Genomic DNA, 27584 nt, shown 5'->3' on the forward strand with positions numbered 1-27584 from the left:
TGCCTCAAGACAGAGATTCCAATGGTTGGCTGTTTTCTCGTTGGGAAGGAAAATAGCTTTGTTCTTCTCCAGAGTGGCTCGCACCTTTCATCTTCTTTGGCACCTTTCACCATCTGTGGGCATGCTTGCCTTCTTAGACTCACTGGGAGGCCATGGAAGCTGTGCTACTGATCAGTCCTGCGAGACTATGCTCTAGCCAGTGGACATGATGGTACAGGGAAGCTGCTACGGCCACCAGCCATGAGGGGTGCTTCTCTTTGACCATGTGAGGCGGGGAAACTAAGACATGGACGGACGCCTTTGCTCTGCTTCTGTCACAGAGTATTCACTCACCACATCCACTTGTGTGACTCAGCTAAAGAGGACACATGCCGGTCTGCGTCAGTTTTGCTTTTTAATATTTATTTGAAAAGATTAACGGGAAGATGCAATGATAGAAGAGATAACCTGGTGGGGTTACCCCTCCTTCAATCTCTTCTAATGGTAACACTTTACATAACTATAGAACAAGATCAAAGCCCCGGGCTTTAACCTCAGCTTGGCACACTTGGGAAGGTAGAGGCTGGTGACAGACATACCTTTCTTTCCTTTGGATTCTCCCCAGGACCCATACAGGTGCAGAGACAGCCACGCTTTAAGCACACATTGGCTTCCAGATGGCAATGGGTTGCATTGACAGGTGGTCAAAGAACACATAACCAGACAAGGGAGGATACTGAGTGGCTTGCCAGCCATGTGTGCAGAGGCTGGGGTGGCGGGAGCTACTTGCAATATCGCTTCCAATTATGAAAAAAATGAACGTATCTTAAATGTTTAAGTAATATGGGGTTGGCTAAGAAAATTGGGTATATCCAGAGGGGGAAAACAGTGTAGCTATTATAATTACATTGGAGGGCTGGTGAGATGGCTCAGTGGGTAAGAGCACCCGATTGTTCTTCCGAAGGTCCGGAGTTCAAATCCCAGCAACCACATGGTGGCTCACAACCATCCATAACGAGATCTGACTCCCTCTTCTGGAGTGTCTGAAGACAGCTACAGTGTACTTACATATAATAAATAAATCTTTAAAAAAAAAAAAAAATAATTACATTGGAGAAGTTTTATTTGTTATTCAGCTAGGCTGGCTTTGAACAGAATTCTGTCTCAGCTTTCCAAATCAACAATTTTTATTAAGATAAACATAAAATGGTAATGGTTACACCCTAAAATGTTGATGCTGGCTTTTAAAAATTGTTTTAGATAAGGTCTTGATATCTCTCTAAATATGTGATATACATACACATATATGTATATGTGTGTGTGTGTGTGTGTGTGTAGAAGGACAGATAAATGAGTGGACAGAGCTCTTCCCAGTTACTCCAGGTACTGACCTTACATTTATCTGCAGGCTCACCTGTCTCTTCCTCCAGGAAGACCTCCCTGAGTGCCCCAGCCCTTCAGTGCACTCCACAATCACCTCAATTATACATCTTGACTACGCCTCCCTGGTGCCCAGACTGTGATCTGTCTGCTGGTTTCTTCCATCGGTGCATGAAGTTTAAAGAAAAGATCAATATTGGGTCAACTGTTGTTTCTAGTGGACTCTCTAGCACAGGGCTCAGCACCAAGGGGTAGGAAGTCAATGTCACAGAAGGTGAGAATGATTCCCTGTCAGCTCGCTGTCTGGCTCATGACCACTGAGTCAGGAAGGCACCTGCGTTCCCTCTCCCAGCTAAGAGATGACATTTCTATGGCCTCAGGCTCATCTGTACCCCCTCTCAACCCCATCACTTGCTTCTTCCACTTGCTTCCAGTCATGATCACGAGGGGACCAGAGAGGGACGGTGACTCAGCCCAATTCATCACCACAATGGAAAAACCCAGTCACCTGTCCTCCTGGCAGCAGGCAGGGCTGCTTCTGCATCTGGAAGGGCAGCAAGCCACACTGCTTTGAAGGTCCTTTTGTCTTTCACCTACTGGAAAAAAAAAAAAAGAGTCACGATAAGAGAACATGAGGGAATACCACTGGCTGACACTCCGGGCTCACAGTGCCCAGTGCAAATCTCAGAGATCAGAACAACATGGTACTCAGCACCAGGATTCAAGTTAAGTGTCCATGTGTGCCCTCTCCTAACAGTGCTGCAAGCCCACTGTTCTCTGAAGTACCTCTGGGCACTTAGTTGGCTCCAAGGCATCCGAGCATCCAAAGTAGTCCTGTGAGGCAGAGCCCACTCCCCACTGTAGCATGAAAACATCTCTTCCTGGCTTCCCTTGTGGCTTTATCAGAGGGTCTGATCTGGGCTGCACCAAGCAGATATTGTACTCTGGGCCGAGAATTAAAAGCTGATCCAGCACCCATCTGATACCTGGGTGGCAGCAGTGGCAGCAGCCTTCACTCTGCATCAGAGGCAGCTGTGGCCCAGATAACAGTGTCCAGTGTCTGTGTCCACTGCTACTACTGGTTGCGACACCCACACCTGGGGATGGCACTGAAGTTTTAGCACCAGATCAAGGCTGCCTGCTGATCAAGCCTGGCTCCTGCCATCCTGATAGGTCTCTTCACGAAGTCCCCTTGTGCCCCACTTAGCCAGAATAGGCTGGTTTGTGCAGCAAACACCCTGCCTGACATTTCACTCTGCTTTCAAATGAGGAAAGGAAGGCTTCTTCTCCAGCCTAGGCATGGCAGAGGAAGTCTTTTGCTAATTCTGCACAGCAGTGACTGATGAGGCGTCTTCCAGGGAACTAGCAACAAGGCCAAGGACATTTCTTAGGGGTACCCTGTCCGTGCATGCGCTTGGCCCTCTGCTATGTACTGCTCTCCCCTGTTAAGACCCCACTTATCCAGCTTGCCTTCAAGCAGCAGGCAGCCTCCCTAGAGAACTGAAGATGAAGGAAGCCTCATGGCACAGGGGCCTGACAGTTCGTTCTTCTTCTAGTGGCTCAGCACTGACAATCTTGCAGTGACTAGTCCAGAACAGTCTGCTCCCACCGCACCTGTACTCGACTCAACAGTCCCTCCCCCCGGAGGCGGGGCTACCATCACCCTTTTCACTCCCTAGCAGGTCACCACATCCAGGGGTTGAAATGCCAATCCCGATACAGCAGAATTCTCACTTGAAGTCAATGGATCATATGAGCCAAGCACATTGTAATATATCAGTCCAAGACCATTACAGACGCTGTGGCTCATACAGACAGACATACCAGAGCTCTGCCAGGAGGCCTCCTACAACCTCTAGGTCCTCTTTTTCCTCCATCTCTAGGCAAAGACTTTAATGAAGTAGACATTACTAGCAATTCAAGAGACAACGTAACACACAACTATTGCTTTATGTCAGGGGAAGCTTTCTCATGTTGATAACAGTATCCCTCCTGCTAAGAGAACTCTTAGTGGCTGTTAGATTGCATCCACCATGAAGGGCCCACTGGGACTTGCTGAACACGATCCTATCAGTCTATGGACGTCTGTCTCTGAGAAACGTTCAGAAGAACAGATGGAGAGAATGCACCCCCAAAACAAAAGGGAGGGCTGTGTTCAAGAGGCATTCCCTAGGGTCCCTGTGCTCAGGGCTCAGAACTTCAGGGGGATGACAGGCCAATACTTGGGCTGCTTTCTGTCATATTTTTTGTCAAAACTCAGCTGTATGGCGGCCTCCATGGCCAGGATCTTGGCAGCACTGTCTCCATACAAACACTTCATCTCGGCCTGGCGCTGTGCACCAGGCCTCTCTGCCAGGGGCTCTACAGACTGGCAGTGGTTGTAGTACAGGCCACGGTTGGCATTCACATAGCCATCCAGGCGCTCCTCGTCCAGCTGCCACTGTTGCCTTTGTTCTTCCCGGTGCCTCTCAGTCTCTGCAAAATACTGGTGCAGCTCCTCCTGTGATTTCCATGTTGCTCGGGTCGCACTTGAATGCCCGGGTCCTACTGCAGTCATGCTGGGGCTGCCTAGAGCTTTCAAGATGGGAAGAAATGTAGGGTGACTCCTGCTGGGCTTGGAAGGCTGAGGGACACCCTACTTCATAAGCATGAGCGCTCCAGGGAGGAGTGAACGGCATACGGAGGGAACCATGGGAAAATGAAACGGGAGTTCCTGGACTTTCTGTAGGCATCCCGTGGCTGTGCATCCAAGCCATTGCGCGGCAGTAATGTCTCCAATACTGCATATATACTGGGTGAGACTACCAAGACTCGGTCGCTCTCCATCTCGACGCCATTATTGCTATCTCTGATTGGAAAAGTCCAAGTAGGCGCTCGTGGGCACAGAGCTTACAAATTGTCAGGTTAAGGGATGGATGTCAGGCAGTGGGCATTCAGACTCGTTCTGAAATTATTGAGAAGGGTAGGAGTTAAAAGACTGACTCTATGAGGCAGTAATGATAATTTTACCATCATCATCATCATCATCAATAATAGCAACCACTTACTGAACACTAAAGTATTCAGGCACTAAGTTAATTGTGTTCTTCACAGGCTACCATTTACTTGGGGGAGGGGAAGGATGGATGTGTGTGGTACATGTGCATGCATATGTGTACTTGTGGGGGTGCCCCTGTGTGTGCTGGCCTGTGCTTGCCTAAAGTTGACATGGGCATCTCCATTTTAATTACTGAGGCAGCCTCTCTCACTGAAACTATACCTCATCATCCAGGATGCAGCCTCTGCCTCCTGAGTGCTGGGATTACAGGTGACCATCATGCCTGCTGGGCTTTGTGTGGGTTCTGGGGAGCAGGGCAAGTGCTTTATCCTGAACTGTCTCCCTAGGACGGACACACACACACACACACACACACACACCCAACATTCTTACACAAGTCTTCAGAGCTCAGCATTGTCCCAGCTTCACAGAGGATGAAGAGGCTGGAAGAGAGTAACATGCTAGAAGTGAAAAAATAAAAAAGTGCTTGAACGCACTGGTCTTCTACCTACAGAACCCTAGCCCAGGGGAAGAAAGACATTACAGAGAATGTTCATTCTGTCACCACAGACGGCCTCACCCCAACTCCCTTCACAAAAGAAGACACTAAGAGGGAGGGGCTCCCCAAACGTGCAGAAACTAAGCTCCTGAGCTTGCTGCTTTGGTCTCAACACAAGACCCTCAGTTCAAATCCACGTCGCTAAAAGGATCCGTATCAGCTCAGGACACCCCAAGACCCAGTTTTCACACGAGGGATGTTTGATTTGCCCCAGAGGGACAACAGGCAGGGGGTGGGAGACAAAGACAGGTGATAGAGGATAAGGGGGGAGGGGAAGGGAAAAAGGAAGAAGAGGAAGGGGAATGGGGTGTGTGTGTGTGTGACAACATGGGGCACAAAGGACTGTCTCTGGATAGACAGGAGACAGATGTGGCCCATAGGAAAATGGCGGTTTATAAAGGTAAAGGGGGAACCCTGTGTTAGGATGAGGTGTTTAATTTTAACTGGGCATGTTAATTAGGGCAGCCAAAGGGGACTTTTGACTGCTAGACTTCAATACTTTGATAGCTGGACCTCAGCCTCAGGAGGAGGAAGTGATCAAATACAGGAATAAATCCTGATGGCACACTTTTAGGAATGTAATCTAGTGGGGGGGGGGGGTTAGCAAGGCAAGGAGAATGTGGGAGAAGGGCAAGGCCAGCCAGTCATGTCTGCCTTGTTCCGGCTGGTTAGAATCCCTTCAGCCACAAGCTGTAACATAAACAGGGGTTGTGTGCCACACCTGCAGCCATCAAAATCTCAGCGGCCTCCTCAGCGGGCAGTGGGGTTAATTTACTGCTGCTTCAGGTGTGGCCACCTGAAGCCGAGGCCTAAGGGCAACACACCTCTTACAGAGGCAGCAAAGTCAGAATTGTTGTAGGCTGGCTTCTCTTGATATGCTCCTTCCCCACACCCAGGGCCTCAGAGAGATCCTGATCTAGTGTACTTTCTCTGTGAGCCATAAAGACAGGAACCCAGAGGAAAAGGTAAGGGACCCACAGTCACCTTTAGGGCCTGAACGGAATGAGACACCAGGAACTCTTATCTCGTCCCAACTTCAGGGTTGGTGATGCTCAGGGTTTGTGAAGTCAGAGAGACTTCAGGACCTCTGAGTCTCTTGAGGAACCAGGCCTAGACCTGAGTAGAGGGAGATCGAGGAGGATAAAGTCCTTTTCCTTTCCTGCTCCGGGAGAGTGACCTGCAGGGAATAGGTTGAGGCCACCGTGTGGGTGGGACCCTGGTGGGGGCAGAAAGAACATCTTAGCCAGGAAGTCGCCTGAGTTCCTCAGCAACCTTCAGACTTTGCAAACAGGGGGAATATTGGCTCCTGGACCACTGAACCCCAGCTTTTCCCCAACCTCCCCAGGGCGTCCCCTCAGACGGATGGGTGGGGACTGGAGGGGAAGAGAGGTAGAGGTGGCAGGAGTGAGCCAAGGTTCCCCGTTGGAGTCTCTGGCGCTCCGCGAGAAACGCTGGACAGAGACGGGACCCTCTTTGGGAGGTCGGGCGCTGCAGATTGCGTCTGGGTCCCGGCCTGTGGGTCTTCTCACCGGGCCTCCCGCCCACTCCCACAGCCCGCGACAGCCCGCGACAGTCCGGCTCCAGCCACCAAGCGGGGCGCGCAGTGCGGCCCACGCCCACCCACCCACGTGGGCACGCCCCGGCTGCGCGGCGCCCCGCCCCCAGCTCCCGGGGCTCGCTCGTGCGGGGAACCTGCACCGCTCGTGGGTGGCGGCGGCGGAGGCGTCCAGGCCGGGCTCCCGCCTCCGCGACCGTGTCGCTCGGCAGCCTGGGTGAGTCGCCGCGCCCTCACCCCTGGGATCCCCTCTCGGCGCAGCCACTCCGCAGTCCCGCACCTTCTCTCCACCACCCTCCGGCCCTGGCCATCTTCCCTTCCCCCCACCCCCACGCGAGGGCGACGCCCTGTCTCCCAGCCTTCTTGGCTCGGATCCCCGGAGACCGCGGCTGTCGCCCGTCCGGCCGCGACGGCTGGGGGCGGTAGGCGTCTTTGTTCGCGAGGGGCCCCTCCCGCGCGGTGTCACACTCCCCCCCCTCCTCCGGCGCTCACCACGGCCAGGTGGCGGCGGGTGCCTTTTGGGGTGCGCGGCTGTGCCATTGGTGGATTTTTTTAAACCCTGCTGGAGGGGGCGGCGAGCGCACCGCGCTACCGGCTGCTGCTCCCGCCGCTCCCGCTATCCCGCCGCTCCTCTCTGCGGCTACTGCGCGCCTCGCCCCGGGCGGCCCAGCGCGCTCCACCGACGCCGAGATGAAGGTGCTGGGACACAGGCTCCAACTGCTGACAGGTACCGAGGCTTGCCGCTCGCCGCTGCCGCTCTCCGACTTGGAGCGGGTTCGGGGCGCGGTGGCCCGGGTTGGAAGGGGCGCTCTCGGGTGCGCGTTCCCAGTTGAGTGAAACCTGAAGCACGTCCGGCTCTACTGAGCCGCGAGTGCCGGCGTCTGGGAGGGTGGAGCGCCACAGGGGCCCCCTGCGGTGTCCCGTCCGCAGAGCTCTGATTAGCAACCCCAAGGGAGCTCCGGAGTCTCCCTCTTCCAATCAAATATCCCAAGTCGCCAGAGAAAGCAGCCCTGGGCCTCCTGGGGGAGCTGGGAGAACCTGTGTAAGGGCCTCCTCTTCTTTTCTGTGATGGTCAGAGCCACCTTTCTCTCTGGGGAGAAGTTTCTTGCTGGAAGTAGAGTCAAGTGGACTGGGAAGATGGGAAGCTAGGTTGAACCGTGATGGCTCAGGCCATCCACCTTGGGGCCACTCTAGAGAAGAAATTAGATGTCCCTCTGAGGGCATCCTGGGGCCAGTAGCTGGAATGCCTTGGAGAAATGGGATGCCTAGAGGAGATGGGAAAGGGAGCAAGGACAGAGGCCAGGTATCTATCGGAAGGGTACATGTTCCTCATACATGAAGTCCAGCATCAGTGGAGGCTTCCGTTCTCAGGGGGGAGGTGGGCACCTGGGCTGGAGAGAGCAGCCCCTGTCCAGATCTCACTAGACCATGCTGAGCCCTTGTCAGGTGCACACCCATGTATCCTTAATGAACATATTCCAAGAGATGCTTCTTGGCACTTGGGGTCTTGCCGCTGTAAGGTGAGGAAGGGGTTGCTCTGCTCGTGTATGTATGTGTGTGTGTGTGTGTACACTCAGGAAATGGAATGGGATATGGGTTAGGGATCTGAAAGGACCCAGAGATTAGAGCAAGTAGCTGCCTTTGAAGACCCAGACAGTGAAAGTAGAACTTTCTGTTCATGGAAAAGGGAGGTCACGTTCCAAGCTGGAGGAACAAAGGGTGTTCCGCATGTGCCCTAGAGTCTTGAGTGACTTAGTCTGGGAGTGGCCTGGCCCTGGAGGGCATTGGGTGTGTGTGTGTGTGTGTGTTGGGAATGGTGGTGGATGGAGGTATAGGCAGGAAGTAGGCCAGGTGAAGGTTTGGGCTGTGAGTGTGTGCGAGCGTGAGCGTGAGCGTGTGTGTGTGCGTGTGCGTGTGCGTGTGCGTGTGTGTGTGTGTGTGTGTGTGTGTGTGTGTGTGTTGGGGTGTTATAGGAGGAAAGTAGGCCAGATTTGGCTTTGGGCTGTGTGCTAAACCACAGTGGGTCTTGCTGGGCTCATAGAGAAAGGCAGGTGGAGATTTCCTGGGGACTGGGAAAGCCTGGCTGGGTGTTTTTTGGCACCTGTCATTGCCCTTCAACTTTTCCTTATTGCAGTCACCTGCAACAGAGAGCTGCAGCAGGCTAGCCCCACTCCCCACCTCAGCCTGGGATTTGGATTTATACCTGGAGGACAGAGCCAGGTCCTCTCACGCCCATCTGGCCCTCAGAGGGAATGGATGATACCCTGTGAGGGTCTGGAGATTGGAGTCCATGTGCAATGTTCCCTCAGGCCCTCATTTGCTGTGGCAGGCTTTCTGAACCTCTGGTGGGGCTTCCGCAGGACTCTGTCACTGTCAGAAGCTGCCAGTGTAGCAGCCCCAGCTGTGGGCAAGCCATGGTGTTGCGAAACTGTAATCCTGGCACCCAGGAGGCTGAAACATGAGCATGGCAAATTTAAGGCTAGCCTGGGCTATGCGGTGAGCTCACACCCCTTCTCCTTCATGCACCTCCCCCTCTCATCACCACCCCCAACTCCTTGTGTCCTCTTCCTGCCTCATAGGTTTGGATTTCAAATGCCAGCCTCAGCTGGATGTGATTTCAAACAAACAGATCGTTTAACCTTCATCTCATTCATAAGATGGAGGTTAAACAAAGACACCTAAGAGATATTATGGGGCCTTCTGAGACAGAGCAAGTAACATATTTGATTGGAACCGCAGAGGTCTATCTTCCCTCTGGCTCCTTTTTCTGGTATTGAAGGATTCTACCTGCCTTGGCGCATTGGCTTGTAAGGACTTGGGATCTGCCACACACACTTCACATTACCCCTGCTCACAGGCAACTGGGAGATATTTTACTTATCTCTATGGAGTGATGGGCAGGTAACAGGGTGATTACTGTGGTGAGAATGTTCAGCAAGGGCTCAGTACCTCTTGGTTTGCTCTAAGCTCATGCATCCTGCTCATTGGCTGTGTCCCCGGGATGCTCTTGGAGAGGACTCCAGATCCTTGCCCTAGGAGGTTGTTTCTAGTAGTTTTTACAGCTTCCGTCTTACCATCATACCTATTTGCCAACAGGATTGGTCACCCTCCCACATATGAACAGCTGAGAGTGGATGACCTATGTCCTACGTGAGGGATGCACCCATGGCCTTCTGCCTGCTCAACTGTGGGCCGGACTAAACCATTGCACACTTCATGTGAGCATGCTTATCAAATGTTGCAGCATCTGGTAGCATCTCCCTTGGCCTCTGAGCTCATTCCTCAGTGTGCTGAGGGCTCCTGTCCCCTCCAGGATATCCTAGCCCTCTTATTGGGTTCTCTGCACAGCAGACCTCTTTGAGATATATTTCTGGGGAGCTTGTTTAAGCCTCAGTTTCTGTCATGCGAGGTTGGACCCCAATGGCCTGATGTCCACAGCAGGTGCCCCTCCTGTGGGGATCAGAGAATGCCATTGATTTGTCGTGCCTGGGCCCAGTGTCCTAAGGAAAACAGAAGACAACCTGAGGTTCCCAGGTGGCTGCTGCTGCTTGTGGAAGCTTCCTGACTCCCTGCATAGGGTTGGAGGGGGAGTGGGTCTTGCCACAAATGAAGAGAGGCAGCAGGCAGTTTTGACCCCAGAGGATGTGAGTTTCAGGGGTCTTCTCTGCATCTCTCCTCCTGGGCAGTGCTGAACTCTGAGCCCCAGACTTGTTAGCAGCTTGGGTGGAGAGTCAGACCTCAAAAGTGGGAAAGAGCAACCCACAGTGAAGGAGTCTGGCCCAGTGTCAGTCCACACACAAGCCCTCAGCCCTCAGGGGCCGGCCTGGTGGCTTAGTGTAGTTGGCCATTTTCTTTTGTGTGTTGGATGTGGCAGTGGGACGTCCGTCTGTTTGCAGACTGCATAGCAATTGGTCTCATGTATTTGCCCTCCAACAGTAAGTTTCCAAGATGGTTTCAGAGAGCTCTCACACGGCAGACTGGGGCTTTGACAGGGTCCCTTGGAAGTCTGAGGATCTTGGTGCCTCCTCCTACCTACCCCTCCTCCTCCTTTTCCTCTTCTTCTCTTGAGACAAGGCTTCACTGCATAGCTCTGGCTAGTTTGTAGTTCACTATATAGACTAGGCTGGACTGAAGCTCACAGAGATTTGCCTGCTGTCTCTGGAGGATGGGTGTGTGTATGTGTGCATGTGTGTGTGTCTGTCTTTGTATGTGAGTGTGTGTGCACATGTGTGCACAAGCAAGCGTGTCTCTGTAGCCCAGGCTGACAGTGTGCTTACTATGCATTGGAGGGTGACCATAAGCACCTGATTCTCCAGAGTCTGCAGGTGTGTGCCATCACACTCGACTTTACCTGATGCTGGGACTCAGACTCGAGGCTTTGTGTGTGCTCAGCAAGCGCTTTACCATCTGAGCTACATACATCCCCAGCGCAGCCTGTGTGCCTTGACAACTTTCCCTACTGCTTCTTGTGGAATGGACACGGGGCTGCATGCCTTTAATCCCAGCATTTGGCAGACAGAGGCAGGCGGAGCTATGTGAGTTTGAGGCCAACCTGCCCTATAAAGTGAGTCCCAGCTCAGCCTATATATTTATAGTGAGACTATATCTTTAACAAAACAAAAACAACACAAAAGTGCAACTTGTATAATTTTTGTATCATTAAAAAACAACTTGTACAATTAAAAAAGCAAAGGTCTGGCAGTCCTGTGTATAGAATTTCGGGTTTAAGTCATTGTCATAATTACTTTCCTGTTGTTGTGATAGAACACCATGACCAAGGCAACTCATAGAAGGAAGGGTTCATTTGGGGCTTATAGTTCGAGGGAAGGAATTCATCACTATCCTAGAGGAGAGCGTGGTTGCAGGCAGGCAGGCATGATGCTCAAGCAACAGCTGAAAGCTCACACCTTGATCCAGAAACTGGAAACAGGAAGAGTTTAGTGTGAATAGACCTTAAACCCATCTCAGTGACACACCTCCTCCAACAAGGCCACAGCTCCTAATCCTTCCCAGACAGCCACCAGCTGGGGACCAAGTTCTCATTCAAACCAGCGTCGTCCTGGCGTGTCTCCCACAGTTTTACAGGATACTTATAAAGAGTGCCTGATTAGTGTTAGGGCAGTTGAGGGAAACTAAGGCTTAAAACTAGAATCAGGACCCCTGAATCTCCCTCTCCAGGTTATGCATCTCAGTACACACCACTGTTTCACTGGGGTGCTGGGCTGTACCTGTAGGATGCCCAGGCAGGCAAGGGAGTAGGGTTTCTAGATCCTTCGATATGGGGAGGCTCCCAGTGTGTAGAAGAGAGCTGGTACCACCCTCACAGAAGGCCAGTTGGTAGTGGTGTATCAGGTCTTGGCAATGTGTGATCTGTGACTCTGCAGTTGAAACTTTGAGAACAGATAAAGGTTTATTGCAGAAAGTGGCAGCAGCCAGTTGCAGAACACTAGACTGCATTCAGCTCAGGACACACACACACAAACACACAGACAGAGCGGGTGGGAGGCAGGCATCTGCAAATCTCACTTCCAGAGGTCATTTATCCCCTACTCAAATGTCCCCTTAAAAATAAATAATACTAATGGCAGTGACAGCTCACCAGTGCAGTGACAGCTCACCACATTCTCTACGTGTCAGACAACACCCCGGATGCCTTCACTATATTATCTTGCCATCGTAATGTCTCATGATTCAGGGTACTACTTTTAAGGAAACTGAGGCACAGAGTAGCAGATCGCTCGCCAGAGGTCACACTGGTGGCCGATGACCGGCTGGAATTTGAACCAGAAGAACTGGCTCTAGAGTCTGGGAAGTTTCATTAGAACTATGTTTCCTGCATCAGAAGTAACATCTTCAAGGCTGGGGGTGGGACTCGGTGGCAGGGCACTTGCTGAGCGTGCAGGAAGCCCTGCTGGGCCTTGGGTTTCATCCCTAGTCCCCCAAAATAAAGCTTTTCCAGGGTGCTGCTAGGCATTGAAACGGCCGTGGAGAGAGATGGCGGGACATGGCAGGATGTATGCAGTTTTCACCTTTTATTTTCTCGTTTTTCTTAGTGAATGTGTACACGTGAATATCAAGTTTACTTTCCGTTTGATTTGGTTTGGTTTGTTGAGACAGGGTTTCTCTCTGTAGCCCTGGCTGTCCTGGAACTTGCTCTGTAAACCAGGCTGGCCTTGAACCCACAAAGATCCGCCTGCCTCTGCCTCCCGGGTGCTGGGATTAAAGACCTGAACCACCACTGCCCCAGCATTACTTCAAACAAACAAACAAACAAACCAACAAAAAAGGCAACCAGTCAGACTCCTTTGTAGCACAGGTTGGCCTTGAAGTTACTAAAACCTCGAGGGTGACCTTGAAATTCTAATCCTCCTGTCTCCACTTCCCGAGTGCAGTGCGGAAGATTGGAGAGGGTGCCACCATATCCAATTGATATGGTGCTGCGATTGGACCCAGGACTTCCATTCACACTGGACGAGCACTGTACCAACCAACCATCACCCCTAACACTTGAGTTCTGCTGTCTTAAACTGAAAAATGGCAAGGCATGATGGTTCACCCCTGTGATCCTTGCACTTAGGAGGCCAAGGGAAGAAGGGTGTGGGTTTGGGCTAGCATGGGTTACAAAGGGAGACTGTCTCAGAAACAATATAAAATGTAAATAAATAAAACTGAAAATCTGCTGCTACCCAGCAGAAAAGCACTGTAAGAGCTGTGGTTCCAATGAAGCCAGCCCTGCAGGCTCAGAGAGCTAGATCTCTCTTATGGAGGGGAAATCAAGAGATGCGCAGTTGTTCTGAGGCCTCCTGAGAGTTGGCCTTCCAAGACCCTGAGGGGAAAAAAGATAGTGCAGCCTAGGGAACGGTGCCCCTGGCAGAGGTAGAACACAGGAGCACAGTATACAGGCCCCTACTTCCAGCCTCATCGTATAAATGCATACCTCAGTTTCCCCTTTATGTTTTTAGGGTGTGCTAGCCAGAAGAACAGCCCCAAACGGGTATTCTGAACGTAGTCCCCTAGAACCTAGGACTAAACTTTGGCAGCCATGCTAAAGGGGCTTTGCAGATAGATTAGAGACTTCATCTGGAGAAAATTCCTAGATTAGCAAGTAGGGTCCTGTGTGTACTTCCTTATCCCCACTGTAAGAGGGAGGCAGAAGCTCTCCTGTTACAGAAACAGGCAGAAGCAGAACAGCCTGCCCACGCTGTTCACTTGGCTGTACTATCTTTTTCCCCTCAGGGTCTCGGAAGGCCAACTCCCACAAGCCTGCAGATAGACTGTGCTTCCCTAGATTTCCCCTCTGTGAGATAGATCAGTAGAGGCTGCTTCGCTGTGGGCCTAGCAGTGGGGAGGGCCACCTGAGCCAGGGTTGTGAGGAATGCTGCCTGGAGAGGGAGGGAGTCTACAGCCACCCCCACCCCCACACACATACACACACACTTCACTGGGCAGAGCTGACTCTGGGGCTTCCGACCTTCAGAACTGCAAGGGCGTTAAGTCCAGGTAATGAAGATTCATTAGATCACGCACTGTAGAGTGACCTGCAGAGAAGGTGGGCAGGACCCCTGAGGCTTGTCGTCCGCATGGACGCTTCCCATCAGCCTTGGCTGTATGACCTGGAGCCTAAGCTGAGCTTGGCTGGGCCCCAGTGTGGTCCTGGGCTCAGCTGAGAAAGCACCACAGAAGCCAGAATTGGCTGTGTGTTTTGACCCTGCCTGCCTGCCATACCCTGACCCCCCTTGGGTACAAAAGATTGTGTGTGTATCTATACACACTCGTACATGTGAATGCCTGTACACACACACACACACACACACACACACACACATGCACAAAGAGAGAGGGAGTCAGTTAGTCCAGTATGCGAATAAAATGTCTGCTCCAGAGTGGCTGATGGAACACGCCTTTGGGACATGCCAGCTTCTCAGCCCACTTCTGTCAGGAGGCAGGCAGGGGAAGTAAGTGCTATGTGCCGGTAGATATGCCTAGGTGGGCAGGGGCAGGGACCTCAGTCACTTTGGAGGTCACAGGAAGCACTTGTGGGATGTCTTTCTTCAGAGTAGAGGGTGGTCCCATAGCTGGGTTCAGGGTTTGTAGCCCTCACATAATCTGTATCCAAAATTGTTCCCTGGTGGCTCTCATGCCCAGACCTTGAGCACAAGAAATGGCTTGTAGTCCTGTTTAACCCCTTGATGTTCTCTGCTAGATGTGTCTGGCAGACAAGGGTCGGGTCTAGGATAGGAGTGGGACCTGGGGCAGGGTGGACCCTTCCCATTGGTGAGGGGTCCTTGTAGATGTGCCTAAGCTTATTCCTCACCCACACAGAACAACATTGGATGTTCCCTGACACCTAGGGAGGGATAATCTGGGAGTCCTTTCACCACCACAGCTCAGGAGGTATCTTTGGAGATTTTCTACATTTGAAGAGACCTCCTGTACTATCCTAGAGTAGATGGAGGTATGGCCTTTCTAACACAGGAAGTGGCCTGCCTCCTGGCCGTCCCCTGCACAGCATGACTGTGTATGATGTCCGTGAGGACAGATGCTAGGGTTCACTTGGCCCTTTGAACCCAAAACAGGGAGGACTTAGATGTTATAGTAGATTTCTCGGTGCAGGTGGCAGGCCCAAACGCAGAACTTGAACCAACACAGTGTTGGGCTCTGCAGCAGCCACACAGGCACAGGTTGGGCTTTGGTCTCCTCCACTTTTTTATTCCCAAGACAGGGTTTCTCTATGTAGCCCTGGCTGTCCTGAAACTCATTCTGTAGACCCAGCTGGCCTCGAACTCACAGAAATCCCCCTACCCCTGCCTTCTGAGTGCTGGGCTTAAAGATGTGTGCTACCACCGCCTGGACGTTCCACTCTTGTTAGTTAGGTTGTTTGGATTGGTAGATTTCTTAGCCCTTTCCTCTGGAAGACAGGTCATCCTCCTGATGTACCCAGCAAAGAGCTCTCCTTAAAGATTCTAACAAAAGCTGGGTCCTGGGTGGAGGCTCTGCCTCACCCTGAGTCGTCTCTAACACTTAGCCATGTGTCCCATCTACTTGGCTTCCTTAAAGCCTATACTCACTGTGGGCCTCATCTGATCTCCATGTTAACATTGGAAGCACCAGCTTCCCCAGGACCTGAATAGACAGTGTATTCCTACTGTGTGTGCTTGGAGTACCAGACTGGGGGTGGGGGTTCTTTTGCCCCATCTGGCCTTGTTCTTTCTATGTAGCTGAGGATGACCTTGAACTTCAGACCTTCCTACCTATACCACCTCAGGGCTCTGCCTCGGTTTCTCTATCAGCCTACAATGCTGGATGTTATCTGTCCCACTCGACTTTCCCACCAAGCAGGCAACACTGGTGCTCTTCCCAGACTATCCAGCTTCCTTCCTGCCTTCCCCATGCCTCTGTTTGTATCTCTTCAGCAAGGTGACACCTCTAACCACCTTAGGTGTTAAATTGCTCCCTTCTGTGGCCTCCATCCACAAAAGCACACAGACCTGTTAGTTGTTTGCTCTGCACCAGCCCTGAACAGCAATCTGTTGTCAGTGGTTTCTCCCTAGTTCCTGAAGCAGCCTGAAGAAGTCTCTTCATGATTTGAAAATAGTTCAGATTTCAGAATTGGGAATATTTGACTATACTCATGGGGAAAGCCCAGGGTCTAAAATGCTCATATGAAAAGTTTGAGTGTCAATCCAGGCAGTGGTGGCTCACCTTTTAATCCTAGCACTTCAGGAGTCAGAGGTAGGCAGGTCTGTGAGTTTGAGGCCAGCCTGGTCTACAGAATGAGTTCCAGGGCAGAAGGCTTACACAGAGAAACCCTGTCTTGGAAAAAAAAAAAAAACCCTTAAAAACAAAAAACTGTGAGTGTCATGTCGATGTTCAGAAAGCTTCAGCCCCCAAAAGGATGCCCTGCAAAAAGTCAAGCCAGATGGGGTGACCATGACTGGGCAGCTGAGGCAGGACAGAGAGGTGAAGGTCACACCTCAGAGCACTGCAGGCTGTCATATCCGTGATGTCCACCAGTGATGTGTGCCCAGATTGTACCCAGTCAATGAATGGGCTGGGTTCACTTCTGGGGCACCATCCATCATTCCTGCTTAAAGCACATAGATTAAGGATTGGGGACCTTCAAAGGGAGGCACAGGTGCTGTTGCATGAGAAGGGTACAGCAGGTGGCACCCTCCTACAGGTCGGGCACTCGGATGGAGAAGGCTGCCAGGTGGTTGGTGCTGTGGAGTCCTTTTCCGTGGTGACATTGATTTCTAAAGTGCTAATTAAACAGGTGGTTTGGGGAAAGGCTTTGGGGAGGAAAATGCCTTGGGAATGTGTGTGCCAACCCTCTGTCCTGAGACTGTTACAGAATCTGGGCAGGGGGAGGTATACCCACCACTTATTACCTTTTTGGATCTTACCCCAGGATCCGGGACAAGTGTGTGTCCTTGTTTCTGGGAAGCTCGCCAGGTTGGGCAGGCACAGCTGAGCTAAGTGGGAGATGCCTGTGCTGAAGAACTTTTGAGAATTTGTGACGAAAGTGCCAAAGGGAGCTTTTAACTTGTGTGGGTCATGGTTACACATGCAGCTGCCAGCCAGTGCAGCCCCGAGACCCCAGAGAGAACGTTACCTAGGGTTGTGTTGCTAAGGGGGTTCAGGGTAGGACCGCACGTGATATGACAGTCCTGCAGGGCCAGGATCATGAGTGCTGCTTGTTTGCCTGTGGAAAAAGCCCTGGCGTTCCCTTCCCTGTAACATATTTTTGCATATTACGGTGTGTGGGTGTGTCTCTGGTCTCCCAGGAAAAATGTCTCAAACATACATGAGTGTCAACTGTATGTGACAGAAAACTGATTGGCAACCACAGATTAAGCAGGCTGTGGTCCCCTCTTCCACACAGGGCCTGGATTCATTGTCACCTGTTGCTCGGGGGGCTGCTGCTGTGTTGCTACTGCTGTTCCTAGTGTCCTAGCTCAGCATCCAAAGTAGTTGTTCAAGTTCCTGCCATCATATCTGTATTCTAGCCAAAAATCTAGCAGGGAAAGAGCCAAAGAACAGTATATCCAGTGTATCTTGGGCCAATGAGATGGTTCAGTGGATAAAGGCACTGGTAGCTGAGCCTGATGACCTGAGTTCCATCCACAGAAACCCATGTGGTGGGAGAAGACTGACTCCCACAAAGTGACCGTCACAAGCAGGTCATAGCATGCGTGCGGGTGCGTGCATACACACACACACACACACACAGAGAGAGAGAGAGAGTGAGAGAGAGAGAGAGAGAACACAAAACGATGGTATACCTCACCCTTAAAGTATAGTGGCCAAGGTCACTTGTTCTACCCTTAGATGTCACATCTCCTGGTCACGAGTACCATTCCCATCCGCCCATATAAACTTTTAGGATCTCTTAGTTAGGAAATGGAGAGAGCAGGTGTCATCTCTGCAGCAGCAGGAGCCTGCTCTGGCTCCACACAGTTGCTGCCTGTGTGTGGAGTTAAGATTGTCCCTCCCTCTGCCCTTGGTCTGAGGATTAGAAGGTTCCTGCCTGGAGCTGCTGTAAGAACACAAGCTTTAAATCTTTGTCCACCTCTAACGCTGGGAACCTCGGACAGCTCATGGCAGATGGGCAGCTCAGCAATGCTATCATCATGGCATCTCGTGCTGTCAATTGCTGTCCCGGGAGCCCAGGAGACTGAAGAGCAGGTGTCACAGCACAGTGTGCCCTAGAGACATGGTGCTGCAGAGACAGGGATGGCATGAGGCATGTGCATGCCAGCAGCAAGGAGAGGACCAGAGGCAGAGTTGGAGTGCAAGGGGGTTGAAGCCGTTTATTTCCTGGTTTCTTTGGAGCTGGGGTTCTGTTTGTTTGTTTTGTTTTTTGAGACCTGGTCTCACTCTATAGCTCTTGTTGTCTTGGAGCTCACTGTGTAGACCTGGTTGGCTTCAAACTTAAAGATCCTCCTGCCTCTGCCTCTGAATGCTGGGATTAAACACGAGAATCTTAAAGTTCCAAACAGCCCTCTCTGTGATTTCGGAGGCAAAGCCTTGAGTGACGATAAGTCACAATGGGCTGAGAGACAGACCCCAAGTGAGGACCAGTGTTCAGCTCCCCAAAACCCTTTGAAATGCCTCCATCTGTAATCCAAAGGAGGTGAAGAGACCCACAGAACAAGCTACCTGAGACAGGGGCTCCAGGTTTAACCCTGCCTTGATGTATGAGGTGGTGACATCAGGAAAACAGCTGATGTCAACCTTGGTCCTACACACATGCATGAATGCACACTACACATGTACACCCAAAAGTCCCTCATCTTGTAGGTGTCAATTCTAAATCTTATACCTGCTCTAGGAATGATGAAAATAAAACATTGGGAATCTCCTGGCATTCACAAGCCCCAAGTTTGATCTTCAGCAGGGAAAAAGAAAAGGACAATATAAGCCAGATTCCTCACCACTTGATAAAGTCCGTAGTGTCCGACTGTACTTAAAGGAGTTGGAAATCTAGTTCCAGGGTCCTGGTAAGCACACAGTAGGCTGGATTTAGAGCCAGCATGAGTCTTTGTACTTACTTCCCTTGGCTCTGCCTGCAGATAGGACCTAGAGCAGTTACCCTGCAAGTGCCGAGCTCCCAGGCTTTCTGAACAGCAGCCAGGGACCCTGGAGAAGAGAGCACTGTGGTGCACACAGAGAGCATGCAAGACGCACATGCGATGCCAGATGTGGCCAGCTAGTTAGTGGCTGCTCAAAAACTGATGGATTCACATCAAAAGGACAAAGTGCCACCTGAAAGGGACGCAGGGTGGCCAAATCCGGCCTGCTTTGCTTTGATAGCCACAACAGAATTTAGCCCATAGGGTAAATCTCCCCAAGTCTGCTGTGGTATGATAAAATGGCGGACCGGATAGCTACACAGAGGAGAAAGGATAACTCTTGCTCCCAGAATCCCAACTAGCGACCAGACAAGATGACGGAAATAGAACATTGTCATTAGATAAACGCCACAGTAAGAATGGTGGACAAGAGTTGTCAAGGGCTGCTAAAATTAGCCTGGAAAGGTATGAGAAGAAACAGGGTATTATTGTCAGAGTACCTTCCCATGTGATAACCAGCTACAGAGAAAGGTAGTTCTCCCTGCAGAGAAGCCGAGCAGGTAACCACCTCCCGGCCCCCAGCGGCAGTCAGGGTCGACAGCCCCTGCGCAGGACACAGCAGCACCACGAGCCCACTGTGCTAGGCAGCTCTAAGAACCGCACGTAGTTTCTCCTCCATCCATGCTCCACATGCCTAACGCAGAGTCTAATGAGAGCAAGCAGACTGGGGACATTGTTCAGGTTCACTGCCCAGGCTTGCTTCCAGAGTGTCACAGTTACAAAAAACCAAGGACTGGGATCCTGCTCCCATGGAAGAGTGAAGAGCTGAATGCTGTTATCATTTGGGGGTCCTCCTGAACCCCCCAGGTCCACAGCATCCGTCCTGCTTGCTAACAGCATTGCTCCTGTGTGTTCCTTCCTCTTCAGCTGTGGTTGTGCCTCCATAACACGGGGCCATGGGGGAAGTCCTGTAGTTTGTGTCTGTTGTAATTCTGTAGGGTAAAGTGGGGAAGTGGTCTTTGTCCTCATCAATATATAAAAAATGTGAGCGGAGTCTTAGTGTCTTAGGTGAGATGAAAGAAATCCAGTGTATAGAGTCGAAGTCTGTTTGCCCACTCAGAACCAGCGCCCTCCCTGCCAGATGAATTGATACTTTATCTGAAGCCACGTGAGGGCTTCCTTTTGAATTTGCTAACAAAGGCACCAGTTTGGTGGATATTTCTTACATAAATGGGATATTTTTCCTACTTATTGTGTGGTAGTCCTTGTCCCTAACTGTGTGTTTCAGAGTGACGCTGCCTTTTTAACGGTTGCATGGTACTCCTAAGTGAAGGTGCTCTCTAGTCACGCGGTCTTCTATTCATGGTTGGGGGAGGGGACTAGACCTTCACAGGAACTCAGTGAGAAAGCAGGAGAGTGGGTCTCTTTCAGGTCTAGAACAAAGCAGGGGTCAGCAGCTAGAGCGGAAAATGGAGAGCACGCCAGAGAAGAAACATCCTGTGTCCTCCTCTTCTACTCCTGAGGTGGAGCCGGTGAAGAGGACTCCACCCTGTGTGGTCAAGAGAGAGAAAGGGGTGGGGCGGTCCACAGAGAATGGCTCCAGACCCTTAAACTGAGAGTCTTAGGGTTCAGGGTCAGGTTGTGGGGAGCAGTGGGAGACACTTCCAGCTGTGTCTGGAAGGGTGTTGAGGTGTGCTGACTTGGTGACACTCCTTATGATGTCCTCCTCTGTAGTGGGGACCCCTCTCCCAGCGTTGTTGGCCTTCAAATGCTTGGTTTATTCTGTGATGATGGATCTTGTAGCCTTGGGGATACAGCACAGCTGAGCGGTAGGGGTGTCTGAAACACCCACTACCCGTCCGTCCTACCGACAGCTGACTGGCTCCTCTTGGCTACCAACGTCACCACCACTGCCACATCGTCCTTGCATGGCTCCAGGGACTTGACCTGATGAGGCCCAGTGGAAGACTGAGGAAAAGACACATGCAGAAAATCTACCATCAGGTGGATGGGGCTCCGTGATGGAGACACCGCAGCATGCTTGTTAGATTATACACAGTTGAGGCAGAGTTATTGCATACAGCTGGACAAGAAGGCGAGGCGAATGGTGTACAGATGGATACACAGACAGGTTAGCTGATCAGTGTAGGAACACTTTCTGTGGGACAGCAATCTTCAGCAGCCTGGGGAAGGGAGAACAGAAGAAGCTTTGGTGGACATCTTTACACACACACACACTCAACATCCACACATGGGCCAGAGGTGGCTTTGCCATCTTCTCTGTGAGCCTCACCACCCCAGATGGGCTCTGCCATTTCCCCATGGGTCTGGGGTATTGTATAGATATTTTTAAACGCTTTGTTACATTTTTATTTGTGTGTATATGTACACATACAGACATACACATGTATTGTCAGGGTGTGCATGTAGTGATCAGAGGACAACTTGTAGCACGTTCATTCCTACCACATAGGTTCCAGGGATTGAACTTGGGTCGTCAGGCTTGGTGGCAGATGCCTTTGTGTGCTGAGCCATCTTGCTGGCCCTAACTGCTGTGTTTTGAACCCTCGTTGATCTGAGGTTAAACCCCATCACAGAGCCACAGTTACTGATGCTCACAAATGGAGCACGGTCCCTCCTGCTGCTGCTGGAGACCAGTTCAGCCTTTCACCCAGCGGGGTTGCCTTTTCCCTGAAACAGAATCAGGAAGGGAAGGAGTGTCTGAGTGGACAGAGGGGTGAGGAAGACTGCTCAGCTAAAGTAGTTTTGCCTCATTTTTGGGTATAGAACTTCAACACACCTAATCTTTTTTTTTTAAGATTTATTTATTTATTTATTTATTTTATGTATATGAGTACACTGTAGCTGAACAGATGGTTGTGAGCCTTCTTGTTGGGTATTGAATTTAGGACCTCTGCTTGCTCCAGGCAATCCTGCTTGCTCTGGTTAACTCCTCTGGCTCAGTCCCTGTTCTCAGTCCCAAAGAGTTATTTATTATTATAAGTAAATACATTGTAACTGTCTTCTGACAGCACTAGAAGAGGGCTTCAGATCTCATTACAGGCTGTTGTGAGCCACCATGTGTGTGGTTGCTGGGATTTGAACTTAGGACCTTTGGAGCCAGTCTTACCCACTGAGCCATCTCGCCAGCCCCATCACACACCTAATCTTATTGGATTTTGGAAGCTAAGCAGGGTCCAGCCTGGTTAGTACTTGGGCAGGAGACAAAAGCCACCCATTACAGAGTTCTCCATTCTCCTTTGTGATGCTTGAGAGAGCTTGAGAGATCGGGAAGTAAAGCTTATCCCAGGCTAGGCAGGGCACTGGGGAGCTGCAGCCCAGCCCTGCATGGCCTCTATATAGCTGTTATCTCTGCCATCCTCCCTGGGCTTTCCAGGGAGAGCGCAGGAGACCACAGTCCCTCCCCTCACCCCCCACTGCATGCTAGCCAGTCTCCTTGTGATTTGCCCACAGGAAGCTGGCCAGTGATGCGAACATAACCCAGCAGTGTAAGGACCACGACTGTGGCCTAAACACTAAGTGGGAGGGCCGGGAGGGGTCACCCAGGCCTGTGTAGAACTCAAGGCTTCAGGAGCCCTCTGAGGAATGAGTGGTCTGGAGGAAAAAGAACAAGAGAGAAAGTGCCTGGCAGCATCTTCAGGCTTCTGCTGCCTGCCTGTCATCCACCTGCCGCCACTGGGAAGAAAAGCGGCCATCTCCTCCACCCCTAGCTGCTGTGGGGAGAGAAACGTAACTTTCTGTGGAAGCGTGTTCTCTTCTGCCCTGAGGGGAAGTCACTCTAGCCCCTGCCCAGACGCCCCTGACCAGGCTGCACTGCCCGTTTTCCAGACTTGCTGGGTTCTCTGTGTCTCTCCCCACCCCTTCCCCTCTACTCCCTGTCACAGACCATCTGTCCCCCTGCACTGCCCACCCTCAGCCCTTTTAAATAGCATTGTCCCTAGAGAGAACTGTCTCCAGGTGGTGCCACAGCAGGTTGGGGGAGGACAGGACACCCCAGTGCCTTGAATTGAGGTGGGCGTCAGGGAGGCAGGTGGCCAGGATAGTCCTAATGAAGGAGGTTTCTCAGGTGGCTAAGCTCCCGCTGGGGTGGATGGATGAATGTACACACCGCAGAAAGGAAGGGAAGAAAGGGCAGAGGGAGGAGAGAGGACGCCATTCTAAAAATACAGCCATCTGCATCGCTAGTTTCCCGGGAAACCTCTGGAAGCAAAGCCCAGCAGGGCGTAGGGTGTGATCGTGTGGGGATCCGGGGCTCAGGGTGGCAGATCCTCCTCCTACTGCATTGAGGGTTAGGATGGAGGGGCCCGAGCTGCCACCAGGACACAGGTTCCATCCAGGCCTGGGGCCCTTTGACTTCAGTCACTGGCCTTCTAAAGGAGGAAATATCAGGACAGGGGTAGGGAAGGAGCATCTTTAACCAGCCAGCTGCTGGAGACCCGCTGCAGGAGCGGGAGTCTGAGGGCTTCACTGCTAAGAACAGCTGGGGACAGAGCCATAAAGGGAGGGAGAAAGGAAGCCAGGTCTCCAGGGACCGTCCCTTCACTCTCTCGGTGGTAAGGTGCTCTAGCATGAACACTGAGCAGGTCTCTTCCAGCCCCACCTCACTTCCCATCACTGTGGAATGAGACAGCAGAGTAGGCACTTTACAGGCTGGGAGATGCCTTAGTAGAGGCCGGAGGAATTGGGGCCAGGCCGTGGTGGCGCTCGCCTCTGATCCCAGCCCACTTCAGAGTGGACACCCTTCTCTCAGTTCTCATCCACCGCTACAGGGGCAATGCCTGAAACCAGTTATTATGCATATTTTGTAAGGGTCTTACAGTATCTCAGGATGGCCTTAAACTTACAACCCCTCTGCCCTAGCTTCCCCTCCACCGTGCTCCCTCCTGGGGATTGTGTAATGTGCAGCCTCCCAGGCTCTTTCTGTGGGGCCTGTTTATATCTTATACCTGGGATGATACTGAATGCTTTGTAGCGGCTTTGGAAACACTTATCACCTGGGTTCTACATGTGCCGTGACATGCACGTAGCATCAGAGGACAGCTCGTGGGATTCAGTTCTGTCCTTTGCCTCTGTGAGTTCTGGAAACTAAACTCTAGTTGTCTTATTTGGTGGCAAATGGCTTTACCTGCTGAGCTATCGCACCAGCTCTGTTAGCTGTGTTTTATTGTTATACAACATTTCCCCATGAAATTTAAAATTATCTTAGTCAAATTACCAAAGTAATGTGTGAATCTAGTAGCCCATTGATGAACTTTTGGCTGCTTCTGACTTTTCTGTTGACGGTGACACTGGAGAGCATTCCCAAAGCTAAGTGAGCCATTAGTCACCCCCCTGGGTTCCTTACAAAGTCTCCCTCCGTGATGGGACTTGCTGAATTCACATTGGCTACACCCCAGCTGTGTCCCCAGTCTGTGGTTTGCACCTTTTGAAGATTTTTCATTCATTTTTGCCAAACTGACCCCCAAGAGAACAAAGGTGTCAGAGATGATAGAAGTATTTTAATTTCTATTTTATGTGCATTGGTGTTTTGCCTGCACATGTGTCTGTGAGGGTGTCAATGCCCTGGACCTGGAGTTATAGACAGTTGTGAGCTGCCACATGGGTGCTGGGAATTGAACCCAGGTCCTCAGGAAGAGCAACTGGTGTTCCTAACCGCTAAGCAATCTCTCCAGCCCAGAATACCTTATTTAATCTGAATGTCTTTGGGTATGGTATCTCTCTGTGTTTTAATGAATGTTTGACTCATTTCCCTCCTGGGTATCTTCTGGCTTCTGCCATCATGCCCAAGTGAGACATAGTACTGCCTCTCCTGCACACACACACACACTCGTGTGCGCACACAAGAGAGAGAGAGAGAGAGAGAGAGAGAGAGAGAGAGAGAGAGAGAGAGAGAGANNAGAGAGAGAGAGAGAGAGAGAGAGAGAGAGAGAGAGAATGCTGAAATGTGTACACACGTGTATAGATGTGACCCTTTCTCTCTAAAAGGTCAGAAGTGTCTGCATCTGCCAGAATCAGGTCCGGGACCCTCTGGTGGCTGCCGGCTGAGAGCACATGTATTTTCTGTCCTAAGCCAAGCCCTGTTCAGGTTCCAGGAAAGAGAGCTTTCACCTCCCATCCTCTTCAGCTTCAGTCTACCAAAATCCCTGCAAGCAACTCTGGGCTGCTCTCAGCCCACCTCTTTCTCGCCTCTCCATTGAGCCCGTTTACCTCACAATAAATGCAGGGTTTGTTTAGAACCTCCAAGGTTCCTGTGTTGCTTAGGTTTGCAAAATATGACTTTATTTGAAAAACAAATACAGTATAATAGTCCTTGGTTCAAGCAGATCTTGGTCCCCTGGGGACAGCAGCCCTGCCCTGTGATGTCCTCACCGGGCAGCTTCAGAACAAGGCCCAACCTCGTACTCCCTTCCTCCTAGGGCTTCTGCTCCACGACGTGACCATGACGGGGCTGCAGGAGCTGCGATTTCCCGAGGAGAAGCCCCTGCTCCGGGGCCAGGATGCCACCGAGATGGTGAGTTGCCCCTTCCAGGTCCTGGGCCTGAGCGCCACCTTGTGGTGAAATTGGAAATTGTGTGTTCTTGTCTTTCCTGTTGTCATGGAGCCTTCCTGTGAGAGCTCAGAATCACCCAGAACTGACATGTTCATTCCCTGAGAAATGTGTCAGGGCCAGCCTGAGTGCCCAACCCATGTCGCTGGGTACGGTCCCCGCTCACCTTGCTTTGCAGCTGGGAGAGGCAGGAGCCCAGAGCCTTCCACCTTTAGCTCCGTGTTTCCTTTCCACCCACCTTCAGCTTCCTTCCAGAAGAAGCCGCAAGGATTGGGATCAGATGGATGGCTTAGCCAGGGCTCTGGGGAATCCCACCACACGAGACCATAGCCCTGCCCCTGAGAGCATGGTCTGTCCTTCCTTTAACACATAACTCCCAGGTTAGTTGAGGGTAGCCTGTGGGGCCAGAAGTGAACTACATATTTGGCAAGCTCTTCAACCCAGGTTCCATGGCTCCTGGTCCACAGCCAATCCTCCTGCTAGGATGCCTGCGGGAGCCTCCTTCCTGTGTCCCCACTTTTCTCCTTGTGTAGTACAACCCTTTAAAGACACACAATAATAGTCCTATGCAGCCCTGCCTGTTGTAATGGGGAGACCCTCCCTGGAGCTCAGAACCACCCAGAACTGACTCTCCAGTGTTCATTCCTGAGGCTGGGGGATTGCCTTCTCTTTACCCTGCCTCCCTCCTTCCCAGCCTCCTTGAACCTTTGAGTGTATCTGCCATATTCCCAGGTGCTTCCTCTGCTGGAAGACATTAGCCCAGGAATGCATAGGACAGGCTGTCACACCCTGACCCTGAAGCCCGGGCTGGCCTGTTCTGTGCCCAGGTCTCTCCAGCCTCCTGCAGCACATTGCTGTCCCTCTGTCCTGACTCACAGTCCTTTGCTTCCAGTTCATGGCAGCCTCCCTCTTCCTTCTGCTCTACCCAGCCTCTCACTTCCTGCCACCAGGGCCATAGCTTGCCTCTCTGGAGTTTGGATCTGTGTTTCAGTCTCACGCGGAGTTCTCAGTCGTTGAGTCAGCACAAGGCTCTCGCTGGGTACCCAGTGGCCTCTGCTTTTTCCAAAGAGACAAAAAAAAAAACCCCACCCAATGCAGCCTCCTCATGACTCCCAGCAAAGTCCTTGATGTGTCAGCTAGCTGTACCTTACATTGTCTTTGGGAGCTGCTGTTTCTCGACCTGTGATGCTGGCAGAGTCTCATAGCACCCTGAGTGCAGTGCCTGCCTAACCTCTATGTTCTGAATGGCTGTAGTTTGCCAGGTACACATTCTTGTTATCCCGAGATCCCCCCACCCCCACCCCCATAGCCACGGTATCCACAGCAGGGGCTTCAGTTAGTGAGATAGAAGCAGCCCAGGAAAATCATCTGTACACACTTTTTTTTTCCTTGCCTTTATTCCCTTAACAGCAGAGTATAACAACTATGTCCATGACTTATGTCTTCTAGAAGGTGTGTCCTGGGCAACCCAGAGCCGATTTAAATTGTGTGAGAGGAGAATCGTGGGCTCTGGGCAAAGAAAATGCCATCTCAGAGAAGTGGGCTCTGGTACCTACAAAAGACTCTGTAACCAATGCAGAGGCGGGAGGGTGACTATATTCTATATACGTCTCGACCTCTATAAGCCACTTTAAACTAGCTCTCCCTGAGGACTGCAGAGTCCTGGGATCTGTAAGATGCTGCCTGCTCCCTCTCTGCACCCCGCTGGTCTCCACACTCTCCTGGGCTTTCCTAGCATCCCGACCCTCTCCTGCCCTTTGTTCTGATCTCATATATACCTCCTATGGCGCCCAGGGATTCATGTTGGCTTATTTCTTTCTGCTATCTCTTGGCTTGTGGGCCCCATCCCTCCCACACTCCTATCTCCTGAGCCCCCAACATCCTGAGAGCACACAGCACACCCTACCATTATCTGCCTCATCCTTTCTGTCAGA

The 27584-nt window shown here is 51.5% G+C and overlaps 1 protein-coding gene and 1 pseudogene across 3 annotated transcripts in view; one reads left to right on the top strand and one right to left on the bottom strand.

Moving 5' to 3' along the window:
- Window positions 1-3550: 3550 nt before the first annotated feature.
- LOC110299538 lies at window positions 3551-4196 on the bottom strand (annotated as a pseudogene).
- A 2436-nt stretch (window positions 4197-6632) lies between these two features.
- Ndrg4 (NDRG family member 4) overlaps window positions 6633-27584 on the top strand; it is a 36513-nt gene continuing 15561 nt past the window's right edge. The window contains exons 1-2 of one of the 3 annotated variants that reach the window (XM_029480751.1): window positions 6633-6727; window positions 25520-25614. In XM_029480751.1, the coding sequence (XP_029336611.1) occupies window positions 25543-25614 (72 nt within the window). In that variant the 5' untranslated portion in view covers window positions 6633-6727; window positions 25520-25542. Of the gene's footprint in view, window positions 6728-7062; window positions 7238-25519; window positions 25615-27584 lie in introns of those variants that run through there. The other 2 variants (XM_021169258.2, XM_029480747.1) reach the window with 2 other exon arrangements.

This window comes from Mus caroli, chromosome 8 (genome assembly GCF_900094665.2).
Source record: "Mus caroli chromosome 8, CAROLI_EIJ_v1.1, whole genome shotgun sequence".
Lineage (NCBI taxonomy): Eukaryota > Metazoa > Chordata > Mammalia > Rodentia > Muridae > Mus > Mus caroli.